Raw genomic sequence first — 14,878 nt, 5'->3', positions numbered from 1 at the left:
TGAAGTTATGCCATTTAGGCTAGTGCAAGTTTACTCCATATTTTCACAATGATGAAATTGCCTAACAGTACATTTCTCAGAACACATCCCAATCCCTAAGCAAAGCCTGACTGTACATAGTAAGTAAGGCTACTTATAACTCCTGCCTTTACAATGTAGTTTTTCTGTTGCGTAAATATAAGCGTACTCTGGAAAATTTCTAACAGAGACCTCCTTGCTTTTAATGTAGGATGGGCCATTTGGTCTTTTTCAAGTTCACCAGACTAGCACAAAAGATGAAATTATGCTAAGAAAATCTTTGTAGTCTTAACAATCCAGGGGAGCAGAGAGGACTCAGCATGTGCCAATTAATGTGATCATCACAGAAGGAAGTGAAAAGACAAGAGGGTATTATACTTTCAAGGGGATTGAACAGAAAAGTGAGAGATTCAAGTTCTGAAAGACACTCAACAAGAGTAGTTAATGGATTCCAACTACAAGGTCCCAGTGTTTTCCAAAACACTTTACTTCTTAGCTGCCAGTGTGTTCAGACGTGATGATTCAGTTTCTCTCTGAACATCAGTCCTAGGGTCTGCAGAATTTCAATGCATACCCTAGAAAACAAAGAGAAAAGAAGTATGGGAATGGCATGATTTCATTAGATATTCAGAATTCCACACATGTAGATAAGCTTGCTAGAATGCTTCAGATAGATATAAAAACACAAAGGCAGGACATTCTGTGCATGAAACTGCCAATATTGGTTGAGTGCCTCTCTGATTGCTACATTCAAAATTATCTGTTGAATGAGTAAGTAACTGGATGGTCACGATTAAGTCATTTTCATATTTTTATATATTTTTTCAACAGTTTTTAGGATAATCACACACTATTTTAAAAGCATTTTTTAAAATTTAGAGTTTTTTCAAATAGGTTATAACTGGCCCAAAACATCAAGAGTAGGACAGGTGTTTGGCCAAGAAGTTAGGAAACCTGCATCCAAGCAGCTGGGTTCAACTTCCAGCTCTGCTTCCCATTCCAGTTTCTTGCTAATGCACACCTTGGGAGGCAGCAAGTGATGATTCGCGTACTTGGTTCCCTGACACCTATGTAGGAGATCTGGAGTAAGCTCTTCGCTACTGGCTTCAACCTGACCTTGCCCTGGCTGTTGCGAGCATTTACAGAGTGAACCAGCAGACAGGAGTTCTCTCTCAATTACATTAAATTGATTAATACATTTTAAAATCTCAAAGGTAAAAACCAGAATACAGGAAAAGGTGTCTTTCCTCCAGACATCCATTTCTCCCATTAAAATTAGAACAAAATGAATGCTATTTTAAAAAATTCATGTGGAGCAAAACTTGCAGCACCATTAATCATTAATACTGCATATACGTTGTCCGGTGCCTTCAATTTTTCTTAAACATCCTGGTGGGGGGTGATCTATGGTTACCTACTTAATACTTACACCAGCTCATCAGCCCTTTGGCTTTTATTTTGACGTGCATTCTTATCCCTAGACTCTGGCAAATATTCATGAAGTTTGTTCACTAGGAAATAGAAAAGGTCACTGGTCTGTGAAAACAAGTGGAAAAGAAGATGGTAATTAAGAGTTCAGTTGTCAAAACTTGCTATCCTTACATTAAAGTATGAGGAAATGACTTGTTCTTTGGTGAGAGAACTGAGTAATAATGTCTCTCATTAAAACTAGCATAACCCAAATTGACAACACACTGTATACATGGAACTGGGCGATCGCCAGCGTGGAGCACAGAGAAGGAGCTAGGGAGTGATGCCAGGGTGATGTTATTGAAGCCTGGCTTGGTTATTAATATTGAAGATCCTCTAGAAATAGGTATGCAATTTCAGACAAGTCAGTCACTTTGGAAAATAGGGTTACTATAATTCCTGCCTTCCCAAAGTAATCTAGGCTTTGTTAAGGTATAACAAAATAATGGATAGGAATACTGGCATTTAAAAAATACTAGCACAATGATACATGTGTGGTATAGCCCTTAACAACGCTGCAAAACGATGTGAATACTTCTGGCAATGAAACAGAAAGGCAGATTTCCATTTCAGTCTCAATAAACACAGACTTAAGAATTGGGGAACTAATATTTTTGTGCTCCTATTCAGTCTCATGAAGTAAATTGAGCATGATAATAGGCACTGGTCCATGAAATCAGGCAGTTGGTACTAATGAGAAATATAATGGAATTGCTTTTCTTTTCTGTTCCTGTATTGTTCATTGTTTCTCCAGGACTTCTGATGACTAGTGACAACCTAGGCTCTTTGCTTAGGCGAGTATCTGTGTGCTTATTTAGGTGGCATACCACCAGAAGAGACTGAGGATGACGGTGTAGAAAGAGAAAGAGGAGCAGGAGTGGGACATATTCCAGGAACTGTCAAAAGTGCTTTGCTTATGCAGAACCTGAAAAATTAGTGGGGCTGGTGTTGTCACTTAGTGGGTTAAGCCACAACCTGTGGCACAAGAAAACTGGAATAGCAGGTCCTACACGTGAAGCAGGTAGAATCTAAGAAATTGCGAGACCTGCCTTGAACTGTGGGAAATTGTGTACTTCTGCACTGTTCAGTGAAGTGTGACTGCAGGGCAGGTGTTTGGCCTGGCAGTTAAGATGCCAGTTGGGATGGTCACGTTCCATAATGATGTGGCTTGGCTTGAGTTCTAGCTCAACTCCTAACTTCAGCTTCCTGCTAATGCACACCCTGGGAGGCAGCACATGGTGGCTCAGGGACTAGGTCCCTGCCAGCCACATGGGAAACCTAGACTGAGTTCCAAGCTCCTTGGTTCAGCTTGGCCCAGCCCTGACCTTGTGGGCATTTGAGGGAGCAGATCAGGGAGCACTCTTTCTCTCTCCTCAGCAAATAAATAAATAAATAAAAATGGTAGTAGCTATAAATGAGACCACTGGCCAGAATTAGGATTCAACAGAGAAACATCAACATGAATTCAGCCCTAGGCAAGGCTCACCTCCTCACCTGGGTCTCATTAGCACCACACCATTTTTTGGCATTTCCTTTTCTTTGTGTTTAGAGCCTACCAGCTCCTGCTTGAATTTTTTATACGGGATATAATTTACTGTGAACTATAGTTGCACCAATAGGCAGTTCACTTGAGCGCCTTAACGCCCTCGCCTGAAACTGAAAATGAAGCTCTGTTACTTACTAAGTGAGAACTAGGTTGCCTTGACTTCCCAGGGGTCGTACTTTATAAAATATCAGTCTTACACTTGTAAGTCAGTTGTAAAAATTATTTTTGTTATACGGGAAGCTGCACCGAACAACCTCATGAAATCTACTTTCCCATCTCAACGTCTACACTGATATGTGCATCTCGCATACCAAAAGCATCCCCTCTTATCTTGATATTCTGTGACTCTACTCACCCAACCAAGGGGCTACTATTTTGCTATCGACCCCTCCCTTCCACCCTAGTGCACATTTTTGATAACATCACAAATTTGCAGGTGCTAAGGTGTGGCTGCACTAAACTTAATCAGTTGTGGTGTAGTGGCTTAGCCTCCACCTGTGGCATCAGAATCCCATATGGGCACTGGTTCAAGTCCCAGATGCTCCTCTTCCGATACAGCTCTCTCCTATGGTCTGGGAAAATAGCAGAAGATGGCCCAAGTCCTACGGCCCCTGCACCAGAGTGGGAGACCTGGAAGAAGCTTCCAGCTCCTGGCTTCAGATCGGCTCAGGTCCGGCCATTGTGGCCATCTGCAGAGTAAACCAGCGAATGGAAGACCATTCTCTCTGTCTCTCCCTCTCTCTATAACACTTCCTTTCAAATAAATAAATAAAATCTTTCAAAAAATGTAATTACAAATAACCAAATCTTTAAAAAAATTAATCATCCTTTTAAAATACAGCATCAGCGGCCGGCACATGGCTCAATAGGCTAATCCTCTACCTGCGGCGCCAGCACACCAGGTTCTAGTCCCAGTCGGGGCGCCGGATTCTGTCCCGATTGCTCCTCTTCCAGTCCAGCTCTCTGCTGTGGCCCAGGAGGGCAGTGGAGGATGGCCCAAGTGCTTGGGCCCTGCACCCGCATGGGAGACCAGGAGAAGCACCTGGCTCCTTGCTTCGGATCAGCATGGTGCGCCGGCCACAGCGAACTGGCCGCAGCGGCCACTGGAGGGTGAACGAAGGGAAAAAGGAAGCCCTTTCTCTCTGTCTCTCTCTCTCTCTCACTGTCTACTCTGCCTGTCCCCCCCCCCCCAAAAAAAAGCATCAGCATAAAAGACACTTTTTATATTTTAATTCATGCCTGAATTTAATAAACAGGTGAAACAATTAATAAATGTTAAAAATAAAAGAAAACACTTACTTTCCAGAACAGCCTTTTCAGGATGAAATTTTTCCGGGCTGCTGCTTTAAGCTCCATAATTAAACAAAGTATCTTGCTCAGAGTATTGTCTTTAAGAAAAAGTTCAGATTTAAGTTGACTGAAGTGCTTAATTTTCTCCTCAGATCTACAGAAATGTGAGAAATTTTTCCATGAGAAAATTATAAGAAACATCAGGTTAGGAATACCAACAATTATTGACAGATTTGTACAACTTTGTTAGCGTAATTTTAATATAGTTTTGTACTTTCAGCCTTATTACTCATCAGTAGTGAAACTTGCTCCCCAAATGCAAACTGGTAAAGCCACTATGGAAGACAGTTTGGAGATTCCTCAGAAACCTGAATATAGCCCTACCACACGACCCAGCCATCGCACTCCTTGGAATTTACTCAAAGGAAATTAAATTGGCAAATAAAAGAGCTGTCTGCACCTCAATGTTTATTGCAGCTCAATTCACAATAGCTAAGACATGGAATCAACCTAAATGCCCATCAACAGAAGACTGTAAAAAGAAATTATGGGATATGTACTCTATAGAATACTATACAGCAGTAAAAAAAAAAAATGAAATCTGGCCATTTGCAACAAAATGGAGGAATCTGGAAAACATGCTGAGTGAAATAAGCCAGTCCCAAAGGGACAAATATCATCTGTTCTCCCTGATTGGTGACAACTAACTGAGCACTTAAAAGGAAACCTTTTGAAGTGAAATGGACACTAGAGAAACAATGACTTGATCAGCCCTTGTCCTGACTGTTGAGGAACAACTCTATTTTATTCCTTTTGGTGTTTGTTTGTTCTGCTTAATACCATTGGTTGAACTCTTAGATTAACACACAATTATTCTTAGTCGTTTAAATTTGACTGAAAAGTGATCCCTGTTGAATGTGGGAGTGGGAATAAGAGAGGGAGGAGATGTACAGTTTGGCACACGCTCACTCGGACTTACCCTAATGGTAGAGCTAGAGATGTGCCAGGGGATTCCAATTCAATCCCATCAAGGTGGCATGTACCAATGCCATCTTACTTGTTGGAGTGATGAGTTTAGGTTCATGGTTGATCGGGGGGATGGAATTGAGTGTGTCAAGGGGATTGCATGGATGGGACCAGTATCTGCAAGTAATTGATATAATTAAAAAGGAGAGAATGATCCTACATGGGAAGCAGGATACATAGTAGACTCATAGAATGGCAAAAGCCCTAAACAGCACTCTGGCCTCACAATCAGCCCTTAAGTCATTTGGATCTGGCTAAAAAGCCCATGAGAATTTCACAGGCATGGAAAGCCAAGACATTGTGGCAAAAAAAAAAAAAAAATGACCTTAATGAAAGATCTCTGTGAGTGAGATCCCAGTGGAAAGAATGGGCCATCAAAGAAGGAGGTACCTTAGGAGTCACTGTGCACTTGCTCCTCATGTGGGATCTCTGTCCTTAATATGCTGTACATTGTGATTTAATGCTATAACTAGTACTCAAACAGTATGTTTCACTTTGTGTTTCTATGTGGGTGCAAACTGTTGCAATCTTTATACTAAATTGATCTTCTGTATATAAAGAGAATTGCAAATGAATCTTGATGTGAATGGAAGGGGAGAGGGGGCGGGAGAGGGGAGGGTTGTGGGTGGGAGGGAAGTTATGGGAGGGGGAGGCCATTGTAATCCATAAGCTGTACACTGGAAATTTATATTCATTAAATAAAAGTTTAAAAATTAGAAAAAAAATAAAAAAATAAAAAATAAATAAATAAAAATAAAAATTATTTTCAGTAAAAAAAAAAAAAAAGAAGGAGGTACCTTTCTCTGAAGGGAGGACAGAACTTCCACTTTGACTATGACCTTTCTAAATAAGATCGAAGTCGGCAAATTCAAAAGGCTTCCATAGCCTCAGAAGCTCATGACAAGAGCCTCGAGTGATTACTGACATCATAAATAAGAGTGTCAATAGTTAAATCAACAATGGAAGTCACTGTGCACCTGCTCCCCATATAGGACCGCTGCCCTTAATGTGTTGTACTATGAGAATTAATTTTAAAACTACTACTCAAACAGTACTCTATACTCTGTGTGTCTGTGTGGGTGCAGTCTGTTGAAATCTTTACTTAGTATATACTAAGTTGACCTTCTGTATATAAAGATAATTGAAAATGAATCATGATGAAGAATGGGATGGGAGAGGGAGTGGGAGATGGGATAGTTGCGGCTGGGAGGGAGGTTATGGGAGGGAAAGCTGCTATTATAATTCAAAAGTTGTATTTTGGAAATTTATATTTATTAAATAAAAGTTGAAAAGAAAAAAAAGAAACTTGCTCCCCAAAAATGAGCCTGTTTATTACTCTCAAATACATTTTTGCCCATGTCCCTTTACTCAAGTTGTACCATACTAGGAATACTCACAGTCCCTAGCAAACTGTCCCTTTTTGCAGAATTTAGCCAGTACCATTTACCATCATTCATAACACATATGTAACACTAGCTTAATATGTTTTCTTTCAATCAACTCATTTTTCTGCTACAGAATATATTACATTGGTGTTAAGATGCCACTTAGGGCACTCACATCTCACATTGGAGTGCCGAGGTTTGAGTCCCACCTCCACTTTAATCCAGCTTCCAGCTAATGGGCTCCCTGGGAGGCAGCAGGTGATGGCTCAAGTACTTGGGTTCTTACCATCCACCTGGAAAACTTAAAAACTTAGATTGAGTTCCAGGATCCTCAGCATTTGGGGACTGAACCAGTGAATGGGAGCTAGCTTGCTCTCTCTGCCTTTCAAAAAAAAAATTTAAGGGATTGGCGCCATGGCTCACTTGGCTAATCCTCCACCTGCGGTGCCGGCATCCCATATGGGTGCCAGATTCTGTCCCGGTTGCTCCTCTTCCAGTCCAGCTCTCTGCTGTGGCCTGGGAAGGCAGCAGAGGATGGCCCAAGTGCTTGGGCACCTGCACCCACGTGGGAGACCAGGAAGAAGCACCTGGCTCCTGGCTTCGGATCGGCGTAGCTCTGGCTGTAGCGGCCATTTGGGGGTGAACCAACAGAAGGAAGACCTTTCTCTCTGTCTCTCCCTCTCACTCTCTGTAACTCTACCTCTCAAATAAATAAATAAATAAATAAATAAAATCTTTTAAAAAATTTTTAAGTATACTTACAAAGAAAACTTCGTATCACTTGGCATAGCGGGTAACTATAAAAACAGCCTGAAAGTAACACAAATTGTCAGGAGCTGCTCCATATTCTGAGCCTGAGGGCTGCTCTCTCTGACTACAAGGCAGGTGAGTGTGGGTTAGAGCTGTCCCTATTGACACCAAGCTGAGAAATTCTCACTGATGAGATCAGACTAGCTGGAAAAAGGTACATTTTTCCACCATGTAATTCAGTTATTTCATGCTAGGTCAAAGCACCACCTGAAATCATCTCCTATCATTGATCCACATGCATCCCACACTTCAGAGAACACTGGCTTAAATGAAAAAGCTGACACCTTCTCCTTAGATCTTTCCCTAATTCCACCAACAAAGGTGACCCCTCTCCCACTGCAGTTTTTCATACTTCTAATTTCACACTAATTCTACTTCACCTCACTGTGGTTATTTGTGTATGCATCCTGGCCAGTTAGCTGATTTTTATCAACTTGAAAAATTACTGAGTTAAATATTGTCTGTATGTCCCACAATGCTCAATAATAACTTGTATTTCACTGGGCACTGACCATGTGGCACGTCCTGCCCTTGGGACTTTTCATAGATGAGCTCACCCACTGAGTTTGCTCCCACTGAGGGATCTGAGCTGGGAATTATTATCACAATTTGTAGGATGTTAGAGGGGTCATCTAACCTGTCAAGGCTCACACAATGAGTGATTCAGAAAGTCAAGGAGCAAAATAACAGTGGGAAGAATATTTCATATCTGCACAGGCTGATGGAATCTTAGAATTTTTTTAAAAATTTATTTGACAGATAGAGTTACAGACAGTGAGAGAGACAGAGAGAAAGGTCTTCCTTCCACTGGTTCACCCCCCAAATGGCCACTACGGCCAGCACTACACTGATCTGAAGCCAGGAGCCAGGTGCTTCTTCCTGGTCTCCCACGCAGGTGCAGGGCCCAAGGACTTGGGCCATCCTCCACTGCCCTCCCGGGCCACAGCAGAGAGCTGGACTAAAAGAGGAGCAACTGGGACTAGAACCTGGCACCGATATGGGATGTGGGCACCACAGGCGGAGGATTAACCAAGTGAGCCACGGTGCTGGCCCCAAATCTTAGAATTTCTAACATGAACTAAAAACACTTATGCTACCTGCTCTAGAAACCTGTGATACTAGCCATTTATCCCAGAACTGCTACATAGAATGTTGGGCCTTTTTTCTTCAAAAAAAATTTGTGTGTATGTACAAAGGCAGAGAGAGAGATCCATCCTCCATCTGCTGGTTGACTCCCCAAATGCCTGCAACAGCCAGGGCTGGGCCAAACCCAAGCCAGGATCCAAGAACTCTATACTTGTCTCCCACATGGTAGCAGAGGCCCAAATACCAAGGCCATCACCTGCTGCCTTCCCAGGAACATTAGCAGGGAGCTGGATTAGAAGCAGATGCAGAGCAGGCAGGACTCAAACCAGCACATGGAAATGGGATGCCAGCAATGTAACTGGCAGCTTAACCCACTGTGCCACAATGTCAGCCCCTGGAATGCTGGATCTTACCCACTACCTTCCCTCTTTATTTAAAAAATATATATATCTAAGATGTTTTCCTTTCTCCAATCAATAAGCCTTCTTGCTGATGCCAAAATTAAGATTTTCTGAGAAAATGGTCTCTTTTAATAGAGATGCTGGAGGAAAAATCATCAGGAAATCAGCAACAGCAGTCACTGAGGTAGAAGAACAAAATGATTATGAGCATGAGGACTGAGGTAGGATCCTAGACCTGTCCCAACATGGCTAAGTAATTACCGTGGGCAAGCTGCATAGTCTTTCTGTGCCTCCACTTCCTCATCTGTAATGTGGGTGATGACTGTATTTCTGTGGTGCTTGCTGTTTCCATACATTAGTTAATGCATCCACTTAGCATACAGTAAGTGTTTAATAAACACTCTCAAAAAATGAATAAAGCAGGTTGTGCTTCGTATATACCCACTTCTAATCCCTAACATATTTCATTTTTAAAAAACTATAAAATCCCTCTATTCTTTGAGAATTCTTAAAAACAGCAAAAAAATGTAGTTTTCACAAATAAATAAGCTTAGAAAAACAAAAGCTCAGGTAAAATACAATGTCAACAGAATTATTCAAAATTGATTTTCCAGTTTTCCCCCTGAGGCGTCAGCAATTTGCTAAGATCTATAAGAGAGACAAACTGCTTTTAATCTTTGCCATCAATGATAAAAGATGATAATGTCAAACTAATTTCTTAAAGCGTAAACATTTTTCAATGGAAATTGCACACTAGTCTTTTATACTAAAAATTAATTCATATATAAATTGAGGTTTCATATGCACAATAAATTCAAGTTAGATCAGTCATTCTATATTACTATTACAGATAAGTTATCAAAATTATGATTTCTTTGGACATTTAGGAATATTTGCTTTTATATAAGTGACAAACTTCATTTGCCCAAATAAGAAAAAGTCTAGTGCCAGAAGACTACATTATTCAGTTTAGGAATATGAGGGAAATCTATATTAATAGTAACAGATACTCTATATTTTCATTAACTAGAAGACATAAATTTACCAAAATAATGTTGCAAGAAGGATTTTTATTAAATGATGTTCTATTTTTTCCTGTACTTTTTCATTTTCCAGACATTTAGTATAAATAGTACTCTACATTTACATCATGCTTTACAGCTGGAAAATCTTTTCCTATATTAAATGAGAGTCTAATTTGTATTTGTTTCCTTTGAAATTGAAGGTGCCTTGTAGGCAGAGATCATTTGTTGTGTACCAATATATCCTTCAGTATATTTTAAATACGTATGTTGCCTTCAGGAATTAGCTTTGTATTAAAGGCTCTTTTCGGGGCCAGCACCGTGGCTCACTTGGTTAATCCTCCACCTGCATCACCGGCATCCCATGTGGGCGCCAGGTTCTAGTCCCGGTTGCTCCTCTTCCAGTCCAGCTCTCTGCTATGGCCCGGGAAGGCAGTAGAGGATGGTCCAAGTGCTTAGGCCCTGCATCTGCATGGGAGACCAGAAAGAAGCTCCTGGCTCCTGATCAGAGCAGTTCCAGCCATGGTGGCCATTTGGGGGGTGAACCAGCAGAAGGAAGAGCTTTCTCTCTGTCTCCCTCTCTCATTATCTATAACTCTACCTATCAAATAAATTTTAAAAATTTCCTATTTTTATAAGGCACTCACACTTTTTTTTTAAAGACAATATTTCTTTTTTTTTTTTAAGATTTATTTATTTTACTTGAAAGTCAGAGTTACACAGAGAGAAGGAGAGGCAGAGAGAGAAAGAGAGGTCTTCCATCCTCTGGTTCACTCCTCAATTGGCCACAACGGCCGGAGCTGTGCCGATCCGAAGCTAGGAGCCAGGAGCTTCTTCCAGGTCTCCCACTCTGGTGCAGGGGCCGTAGGACTTGGGCCATCTTCTACTTTTCCCAGACCATAGCACACAGCTGGATCGGAAGTGGAGCAGCTGGGACTCAAACTGGCACCCATATGGGATGCCGGCACAGCAGGCTGCAGCTTTACCCACTACGCCACAGCACACTTTTAAATCAGACTCATGTTTAACTGTTTTAATAAAAGCACTCCATCAGTGGTACTATTCCATATTAAAGCAAATATAATGAGGCACAAAAAAGTCTGGTTGTTTCACTTAAGTGACACTATTTCTGATCAAAGGATTTAGTCAGTTACAACATGATCCCTCTGTTTTGAAGTTTCACTTTGCCTTTCCAGCTAATGCTTTCAGACACTGAGAACAGGTGCATGAATATCTTTATTCATTAGATGCTGCAAAATGGTAATGTTCTAATGCTAAGCCTCTTGTATTCATTAGCAAGAACTCTGTAAAATGGAATTTACCCTCATCACTTAGGACACCTTGCTCATCCTGAACAGGTTACAATTCATGCAGAAAAGGCAGGATGATTCTTTCCATCTGTTTGCTGTTTTTACAGAGTAAGGGATTGGTGCCCTAAGTTTCTTCCAATGTTCAATATCTTCTATTTCTTCTGAGGCTGGTGGGACAGGGAGTGACTTCTTTCTATGATGCACTGCTACACACCTCTGAATTTTTATATATTCACTGTGCTCAAACACCTCATTCCTTATTTATTCTGATGTTCAAATTGTACCACCTTTGTCAAATGGGAGCCTCTTCATGTGGATAGCTAAATCTCTTTAGTTAGGACCTCTTTTCCTAGGATTCTATTGCAGATTCATTTGATATATTTCTTGCCCCAGAACTAGAATTCTTCTGAAAACTTTGAGTTTTCATTCCCACCTTTTAGTGGGGAACGAAATTGCATCTTTTAAAATTAACTTAGTCTTAACTCATTTACTTGACCCATCCAAACTTCACTATCATACTATCATAAGCCTCTCAAAACTTGCCTATGACTTACTTGATATGTGGGGAAAAACTGTTATAATCCAAAAGTTATACTTTTGAAATTTATTAAATAAAAGTTTACTAAAAAATTTTTTTTAAAAAGATTGATGACATTAACTCACCAAGTGCTTATTATGTACAAAGAACTGTTTTAAGTAAGAAACATACTAAGATTTATATAAGGGATCTTTAAAAATTCATGGAAATGCATATAATGCAAAAATTGATGCACAGGTTATATAACTCATTGACTACAATAAACATGTTTAAATTCCATTTTTACATAAACATCTTAAAACACCCTTATAGGACTTTTCCATACCCTCCAAATACATATACCTTACCTTACTCACAATCTAGTAGGGAGATAGTCACATCACAAAGAACTACCACAATATAAGACTGATTGTGATAAGAACAGGAGAAAACTCTACAGTCTGAATACAATCCAGACTTACATATAAGATCTTTTATGATCAGATCTCAGCCTCTGTCTCATCTCAGTTACTCATTCATTGAAAACCGCATAACAACAAATGAAGCTAGCAATCATAATACAGGCTGGTAAGTCCTAAGCAGAGGCATGAATAGAGGCATCTCCTTCATGAGTTAGTTTTGAGAGGTGAAGGAAAGATTTCTAAAGGATGAATAAGCTAGGACTTGAAAAGTTGAAGTTATTGAGGAAGGGGGAAAGAGAGTAGAGTTGATGCATTTGGAGCAGGAGCTTAGGGCCAGAGAAAGGGAACTATGATAATTGAGGATGGGAAAATTAAAAGAGACATGAACTTCTTAATAAGCTGTTAGAGTTTAGACTTTCCTCTACGGGCAATGGGGAACCATTCAAAAGCCTTCAGGAAGGTGTTTCAGGATCAGATTTGCAATGGAGAACAGGCAAGAGAGGGGAAAGAATAAAAGGCAGAGAGACCAGCTAGGAAAGTACTGTAGAGGCCCAGAAGGGAGATCACTGGGCCTGCACAAGGGGCAGAGGAAAGAAGTAGATGTTATCCAGATACATTAAAAGCATATGGTGACTGGCTGGATAGAGGGAAAATGGGACTCCAGCTTAGGTGATCTGAGGATAACAACATCATTCTCTGTACTGGGAAGCACAAGAGGAAGGTCAGTTCACAGATGGAAGAGGCTGAGTTCTCTCTCGAATGTGCTTTCCGGCTGTTTGTGATACATGAGAAGTAACTAATATCCAGCAGCTGCCTGGGTTTGCAGGCCTAACTCAGGGAGGAGGGCGGCAATAGAGGCACAAATGTGATGGCCACACACAGTACAGTTAGGAGAGGCGAAGAGAAAAGAAAAACGCCCCAATGCAATTCTCTCATCCCTTCACACCTTACCTATATGGCTTCGGACTTCCAATAGCAGGAATGAGCTCACTAGCGTACATGGGATCTTGTAAAAGAGTAGCTTTCTGCAAGAGGACCAAAAGGGAAGCTTTAGAATCTTTGCTTACTGACAATCAATTCCCCCTGCCTTTAGTCATATCATATACAAGGGTAGAAGGCTCACGACAGGGGCTGGTGTTGTGGCACAGCAGGTTAAGCCACTTCCTGTGATACTGGTATCCCTTTTGAGCACCACCTGACTTTGTCCTGGCCCTGCCATGGCCATTGTGGCCATTTGTGGAATGAACCAGCTGAGGGGTGCTCTCTGCCTACTATCTGTCTCAGTCTCTCTTTCAAATAAAAAATTATAAATTTGTTAAAGTATGTTTATTTTGGTGCAAAAAAATTTGAAATCCATGCCTACCGGGGTCTTTGAAAAGTTTATGAGGAAAAACACTATGCATGGATTTCAAAATCTTTTGCATTAAAATAAACTTATCTTTTAATTCTATTTTCATGAACTTTTTGAAGTATCTGCCTGGGAGGACAGCAGAAGATGGCACAAGTATTTGTGTATCTGCCACCCATGTGGGAGACCCATATGAGTTCCTGGCTCTTAGGTTGGGACTGGCCCAGCCCAGGCTGTTGTGGCCATTTGGGTAGTGAACAAGCAGATGGAAGACTTCTTTGTCTGTCTCTTTCAGTTAGCCTGCCCTTCAAATAATAAATAAAATAAGCCTTTAAAAATTGTTGTGTTTCAGTCTCTGCATTTTATAAACCAAGGAACTTAAACTAGTTACCTCTAGATAAAGTTATCGGCTCCTAAAACAATGATTTCCATTAACCTACTGTTGGTAGTACAGCTAAGAAATACAAAAACACACTGACAATTAGAAATTTGAAATTTTCCTGTCACTCCCTCTAACTGCAGAAGACACCCTACTCACAAATGTTCCACGGTCTGTCTCCATCTTCCTGATGACTCCCATGAGACACACTATGGCCATCTTGTCTCTTGTCTTCCTGCCTCTTCAAAACCCCACTCCCGGCCGTGCCGCGGCTCACTAGGCTAATCCTCCGCCTGCGGCGCCAGCACACCAGGTTCTTTTTTTTTTTTAATTAATTAATTTATTTATTTTTTAATTTTTGACAGGCAGAGTGGACAGTGAGAGAGAGACAGAGAGAAAGGTCTTCCTCTTGCCGTTGGTTCACCCTCCAATGGCCGCCACGGCTGGCAGGAGCCAGGTGCTTCTCCTGGTCTCCCATGGGGTGCAGGGCCCAAGGACTTGGGCCATCCTCCACTGCACTCCCTGGCCACAGCAGAGAGCTGGCCTGGAAGAGGGGCAACCGGGACAGGATCGGTACCCCGACCGGGACTAGAACCCTGGGTGCCGGCGCCGCAAGGCGGAGGATTAGCCTAGTGAGCCGTGGCGCCGGCCTAGCACACCAGGTTCTAATCCCGGTTGGATTCTGTTGCTCTTCTTCCAGTCCAGCAGGATTCTGTTGCTCTTCTTCCAGTCCAGCTCTCTGCTGTGGCCTGGGAAGGCAGTGGAGGATGGCCCAAGTCCTTGGGCCCCTGTACCCATGTGGGAGACCAGGAGGAAGCTCCTGGCTCCTGGCTTCGGATTGGCGCAGC

General features: G+C 41.5%; 1 protein-coding gene across 1 annotated transcript in view; it reads right to left on the bottom strand.

The window, feature by feature from the left end:
• C10H12orf56 (chromosome 10 C12orf56 homolog) overlaps nucleotides 1-14,878 on the bottom strand; it is a 101,155-nt gene that overhangs the window by 16,663 nt on the left and 69,614 nt on the right. Inside the window, 5 exon segments of the mRNA XM_062202086.1 lie at nucleotides 508-550; nucleotides 553-593; nucleotides 1,448-1,554; nucleotides 4,334-4,478; nucleotides 13,255-13,328. Coding sequence (XP_062058070.1) covers nucleotides 508-550; nucleotides 553-593; nucleotides 1,448-1,554; nucleotides 4,334-4,478; nucleotides 13,255-13,328 — 410 coding nt within the window.

Source organism: Lepus europaeus, chromosome 10, assembly GCF_033115175.1.
Source record: "Lepus europaeus isolate LE1 chromosome 10, mLepTim1.pri, whole genome shotgun sequence".
Lineage (NCBI taxonomy): Eukaryota > Metazoa > Chordata > Mammalia > Lagomorpha > Leporidae > Lepus > Lepus europaeus.
The sequence above is the reverse complement of the archived record's forward strand: the minus strand, read 5'-3'. Positions and strand labels throughout refer to the sequence as shown.